At 38.4% G+C, this 6,398-nt stretch overlaps 1 protein-coding gene and 2 non-coding genes across 3 annotated transcripts; all 3 read left to right on the forward strand.

Annotated features, from left to right (window-relative positions):
* The first annotated feature begins 1,565 nt into the window (after positions 1-1,565).
* Positions 1,566-6,163, forward strand: rpl37 (ribosomal protein L37). The gene is made up of 4 exons (XM_031754577.2): positions 1,566-1,642; positions 2,394-2,529; positions 2,814-2,898; positions 5,857-6,163. The coding sequence occupies exons 1-4, from the start codon at positions 1,640-1,642 to the stop codon at positions 5,924-5,926; spliced, it is 294 nt and encodes a 97-aa protein (XP_031610437.1). The 5' UTR covers positions 1,566-1,639; the 3' UTR covers positions 5,927-6,163.
* LOC116331892 lies at positions 2,241-2,321 on the forward strand. Its single transcript, XR_004200335.1, has one exon. It is a non-coding gene; the product is annotated as a small nucleolar RNA SNORD72 (small nucleolar RNA).
* LOC116331896 lies at positions 4,138-4,216 on the forward strand. Its single transcript, XR_004200339.1, has one exon. It is a non-coding gene; the product is annotated as a small nucleolar RNA SNORD72 (small nucleolar RNA).
* Positions 6,164-6,398: the final 235 nt, after the last annotated feature.

Consider the following 6,398-nt stretch of genomic DNA (forward strand, 5'->3'; position numbering starts at 1 on the left):
CTTCATCTCACAGTCACTTGTATTCATACCAATCATTAAGGTGCAAGAAGCCGCTGCAGTATTCTCCTGAACAATAGGTGTGACCACTCAGACAATATCGCTACATAAGTGCTGATATAGGAAGAAAAGAAGTCCAAACTGGAAGCCATTGTCAAGCTCCCCCCCCACACACACACAAATTCTCAGGTTTCCAAACTGTTCCAATATCTCACTGTACATCTGCATGTCTCTGAGCTTCTGTACTGGAATATCATTAAAGTGGCGGTACAAACCAGCACAATTCTACACTCCTGTCTTCAGCCCAGCTGTGGTGGTGGCGGTTACAAAAATTGAGAGGTGCACAACCAGCCAAAATGACACAGGATGTGATGTCAAATTCACCGCACGACACCCATGACAACCCCCTGTCATGGGTGTCACAGCAGGCATAATGGGGCCATTAGACGTCTGACGTGAGCGTACAACCATGGTTTTACTGTCTGCTTTTTCTCAAGTTACACACAGGTGATTGCCACTCATTACTGTTTCTACTGCCCATGCTACTGTAGCATGCTAAAATGTAAATTGTGTAAATGTGTGCATAGCCTTTTGCAGCTCAGTCTTTTTATTTTATTTACATATATATTTAGCATATCTTATATTTCTATTGTATTTCTTTTATTGTACCTAGTGTAGTTTTTTGTAATTGTTTCTATTGTTTTTAAATTATGATTTTTTTCTATTTTTTTCTGCGGAAAAAAGGAAAGGATTTCATTGCATAGGGAAACATGTTTCTGTGTAACTTGAATCTAGAAGATAGGGTCTCAAAAATTTGTTCTAGTTTGTAAATGGTAAATGGTAAATGGCCTGTATTTATATAGCGCTTTACTAGTCCCTAAGGACCCCAAAGCGCTTTACATATCCAGTCATCCACCCATTCACACACACATTCACACACTGGTGATGGCAAGCTACATTGTAGCCACAGCCACCCTGGGGCGCACTGACAGAGGCGAGGCTGCCGGACACTGGCGCCACCGGGCGCCATTAAAATCAAACTTCATCTCTCTGTAACTAAATATTGAGTTTTAATAAATATTATGAAGTACTGTACAAGTATTTTTTTAGTTTTTAGGCTACAGACATTTAAAAAAAAACAGAAGGATAAAAACACACTCCGTATTTCCTCCAACTCTTGATGTTTTTATATACAATATCAATGTAAGCCTTATAAAGATGACATGTGTCATACTACAGTGTAATAATGAGTGCGTTTCTTCTGTTAACTCATCAAATTCTTATATTTTGAATATCACTTTTAATATTAAATAAATAATAATCTGAAACACTTCTTACTCGACATACAATTTATAGAAAACAAAATAAATCAAAATACTTTTTTACTATAAGTTTTTTCTTTCATACGGGCATGCATCTGAAAGGTGGTGTTTTCATTAAATAAAAACATGCACGCCGGTGTCGCCACTCAGACCACCAGTCAGCCGGTAAGTAAATAAAATTATATTTTTTGTTTTACCTTTTGCACAAAATGCTGTACGGAGGGGTCACATTTCTTTGTTACACAGGAAAAAGCACGGATGTAATTTGATGCAGCTCCAGCTCCTCTTCCGGTCTCTTTTCCCACAGCCACCGGAGAAAAATGGTATGTAGCAGCGCTGGTAGACAGAAATCTCGTAACATCTGTTTAATGTGCCATGTATCTGACACGAACTGAAGCCTCTTCTGTGTCGGATAAACACTGTAGCCGGTTGGATGATGTATTTTTGAGATGAAGTTTGATTTTAATAAAAAAAATACTGTTGTTCCTGTCACATCCATCCAGCACTTGTTTGCTGCCGTTAGCCTTTAGCACAGTTGTACTGAATGGGCTAAATAGTGCTAGAAGAGGACGAGATATTGTAAGGTTTACTTAACTATTGATTGTGGTTTTGTCCGGTAATCAGAAAAATTAAAAATAAATGCATGAAAAATACATTTATGGTTGTTCGTTGGCAAAATGGCAACCGGTGTTTTTCGCCGATGTTAGCATAGCTAGCGTCTTTTTCATGTGGTCAATTTCATTTGGTAACGTGTACAAAATTAGTGTTGCCAGCCACTGCGAGAAACAGAAATTTTGTCTGAGGAAAGCACACCGGCCTTCAGTGGTCGTAAAGTAACATCCATTTGAGCATTTGTGGCAAGCTGAGGCCACGAGTTGCTGCAACCACCGTGATTCAGTGTTTGCTACCACCTGAAGTTGAGTCTTGTCAGTGATGTTTTTAAAACACAAATGTCTGAACAAATGACTGCCTGTGATTCCTCATTTTTCACTGAGACAAGACTGGCCCAGACCCGGTCTACAGTCAGATCTCCTTGAGTTGTCCCTGATCTCACATGTTTGTCTTGCTTCTCAGACCAAGGGGACATCATCTTTCGGTAAGCGCCGGAACAAGACGCACACCCTGTGCCGTCGTTGTGGGTCCAAAGCCTACCACCTGCAGAAGTCTACCTGCGGCAAGTGTGGCTACCCTCAGAAGCGCAAGAGAAAGTGTAAGTAACCTTAAAGCATGTAATAGAATACACTGTTTTTAATTGTGATATTGGGAAACTGTATGCTTGGTTCTAGTGTTAGTGTAATTTTTTTGAAATTGCAAAAACCAGCAGGTTGTTGTCTTCCACCATATTTTAGTGTAACATCCCACTGGCTTGCACCATGCCCCGTCAAAAAGGGTGGAACTTAACTCCTTATTATGAGCAGCACTGTCAGTATGCTGTTTAGCTCTTCATTGACATTGTCCCATGCTTCCTTGATTCATGGTGATGTTCATTTTCAGACAACTGGAGCGCTAAGGCCAAGAGGAGGAACACCACTGGCACAGGCCGTCTGAGACACATGAAGGTCGTCTACCGCAGATTCAGGTAAGATCAAAAAGGAGCAGATAAAAAAGATTTTCAAGGTGTTCTGTGTGTTAATTTATCAAGCTTTGTTTTCAGTGTGCTGAAACAGCATTTAGGTGTGGATGAAAGGCCAAAACATGTAGAAAATGGTTTACAATAATATCTGTCTACATGTGAACGTAGCCTTTGTTTTGTGTGGCGGTTTTTATTTCCTTAAAGAATAATAGATTACAACTGAGGTTACAAGGGTTTGTTTTTTTCATGCATTAAATAAATTACATTGCCTTTTCGTCTTATATTAAATTATTGTTAATTAGTCATACCTGAGGGGTACAGATTAAAATATCCCTTTAGCTTGAAAATGTCATTAAAAAAAACTTCCCATGGTGTTGAATGGGTAAACATAAGTTCCACTTCAAGCAAATAAAGTCCTGCATGTAGTCTGTGCTTTACTTCAGTTCTTCACTTTCTGAGTCTTAAATAGGTTTTTAGCCTTACCATCAGTAATACAAAGTTGTCTTGATGCCAAGACTCTTAAATGTGTAATGAATTTAAATACCTCAATGAAAATGTTTGCAGGAAATCACAATTTGTTAAACACAAGTAAACCTGGAGTAAATTCACTTGATTTACTAGGTTGATCTATAAACCTTGGATATGTTGACAAGTTGTGTTGATGTGTGTTCAACAGGAAATATAAGCAGGATTTCTGTGTCTTCTATCAACTCGATAAAACCAAATAAGTTTTCTTCCCACTTTGACAATTTTGTTTGACATAAAAAGATTAATAGATTATATCAAGATGTCTTATAAGACCATATTATTTGCCTTATGACTTTAAGGGATGATAAAATTTGTGTGCGAAAGCAAATATTTGTATCAACAATTCAAGCAAGTGTTTACAAAATCTAAGAAAACTCAATGCTGAACTTGTTTGGCAGTTGTAGTTAGCATACCACATACCACATTTTTTTATTGGTAGACTTTAAACAGAGTGTTAGGTTTGCAGTGTGCAGCTGGGGTTTCTTCTTCCCTCTCCCACTTACTCGTCTTGCAGCAGAAAACTGAGCATAAAGAAGTTGCCAAACATTTAGTATTCACACTTCCTATTGAACAGTTTGAACATAGAAGAGTAACAGGGTTGTGGCACATCAAACTTTGACCTGCTGGAAATCAGGGCTGTTTTGTTATAGTTAGCCCAGACAGTTTTACTGTCTCACAGACTGGGTGTATGAAAATGGTGTTTGTCTTCCTCAATGCTGCTCACCAATGATGGTGAAAAAAAAATGTCTGAACAAATGAACTTAATATGACATCACTATTTTCTCTGAGGTGAGTGGCATTTCAAGACAAGTCATATAAAAGGAAATTTTGTCGGTCTTACTACTTCGTGAGAGTAAGTGGGTGGCTAAAACTAAAATTAAGTTGTGATATTTCATGTTATCAATTACAAAACATTTTATGGTGACACAAGCTGCACAGTGAGCAGTAATCCTATTTCAGCTTATGTAAACCAAGTCGATCTATACAGGGGTTTTACTTATTGAATTATTTTTTTAATTTGATGCTAATATATCAGCTGATATTTTTTCCAGACACATGAAGCACAGGAAAATTTTCCTAAGATTTGTTATGTGTAGTAAGTAGCTTTTTGTTTGTGGCACATGTTGCCAAAAAGGAAGATCTAGGGTGCCCTCTTGTGGACAAACTATGTGTAAGGTTAAAGGGTGTTTCTCCCATCTCTTCTTTACTTTGGGGGGGGGGTGCATAATTTACCGGCTGTTAGTAATATCAACACAGAGATTGGAAAATGGCTAATAGCGGCTCTTGTTATAGCCTTTTGATAAGATTTATATCAGCCATAAATAATATAACCATTTATGTAAGAATATGAAAGCAGTGCTTAATGGCTCCAATTATACATTTTCATTTTTGTATTAGTTTATGTAATGATGCCAATAAATTACTTTTACTCCAATCTGGCAACACAACCTTGGCAGCAGCTGTTGAGTTTCCACTGTCTCAGGCAGAATGTCTGTTTAGCTGCATTTCAGTTTAATCACCTTCACTGGCTCACTAAAGCTGGCAGTTACTGCACAGTTTCACAGTTCTAGCTGTTAGAAAATATTCAGTGTGAATAAATAAGGGATGGCAATGTGTGTGTTGGTGGCATAATGGGTCAAAGCTGCGTGCAAGCCTCACAACAGTTCAAATGTGGCCAAAATGTACAAAACACAGTAGATCTGAGGGCAAACTGTCTTTACTCTCCTCTCTCAGCTGCTTCTGATAACATGAATAATATACCTGAGCCCAGTCCAGGTAGCAGGCATGGTGTCTGTGTTAAATTCGGACAAATCAGGGAACCCAGTAAATATTTTTAGTAGTTGCACAGGTGTTTTTTTTTCCCCTGTCGTGACAATCTTAAGCTTTTACATGTGGTACAGCCGTGACCCTCAGGAAGTGAAGCGTCTAAAATGTCTGACTCATTTGGACCTGACATTTGGTGGTCTCCTCCCTCCTGAGCGCTCTCTTTCAGTGTTTGAGGTAGAGAGAAGTATCATCTGCTGCGTGCTGCCTGTAGGGGAGGACCACTTCAGTGCCAACAATGTGTGGAGCTTGTGTATGAAAATGGCTTTAGTTCCTTTGAGTCAGGGCTGTGTTTTCCAGAATGACGTTTTTGGTGAAATAAACATTTGCATTCTTAACGTCACAAACTTCCTCCGGTCTAAGTTGTGCCAAGGTGCCCTGCACTTTCTATTCATTCTTCATATAAAACAAGTTAAAATCATTATTTATATTAAGATTTAATCTTCAGCATTCAAGCAGGTTAGTTGGGAATAATATTTGGATCGATGTAGTAGTTTTAGCATTTTTGTAGAATAACAAACAACGTGACTTGGACTTCTTCAGCATGATTACCTCTTAGTAAGACTAGTCTAATATGTCAACAGCATCATCAGTTTTGTTTTTGTTTTTCAGGAATGGTTTCCGGGAAGGCACCACCCCCAAGCCCAGACGCGCCGCAGTGGCCGCCTCAAGCTCATCCTAAATGACACATTTTTGGTTAAATAAATGTGATGATAAACAGGAGTTGCAGTCTCGTCTTGTGGTCCTTGTTGTCTATCCATCCATCAGTGGCCATAAACAGTGTTGTTGTAAACAGATTTATATACACACACTGACTTTGTTTCTTGATTACATTGTATACATGTCCAGTGTAAAGGGGAAAAAATCAGGAGTTTGTGAAAAGTGGAAACAAACTTGGAATAAAAGGTTTTCAGACGCATGAGCTGGTGTCTTAATGTTGAGGGTTTTATTACAAGACCAGCCTTATCAGAGCTAATGTCTGATTTATGGAAATATTGGGTTAAAATATAACAGTGTCATGAAAAAACACCTATGACACTGCAATAGTTTTAAATATGTACGGAGGTTTTAGATGTACAGACATTCCTTCATGAAGTAGGAGTACAAACAATTGTTTGTTTTAAACATTGTGGTTGGAAGCACTGATTAAATTC

This window comes from Oreochromis aureus, linkage group 7 (genome assembly GCF_013358895.1).
Source record: "Oreochromis aureus strain Israel breed Guangdong linkage group 7, ZZ_aureus, whole genome shotgun sequence".
Taxonomy (NCBI): domain Eukaryota; kingdom Metazoa; phylum Chordata; class Actinopteri; order Cichliformes; family Cichlidae; genus Oreochromis; species Oreochromis aureus.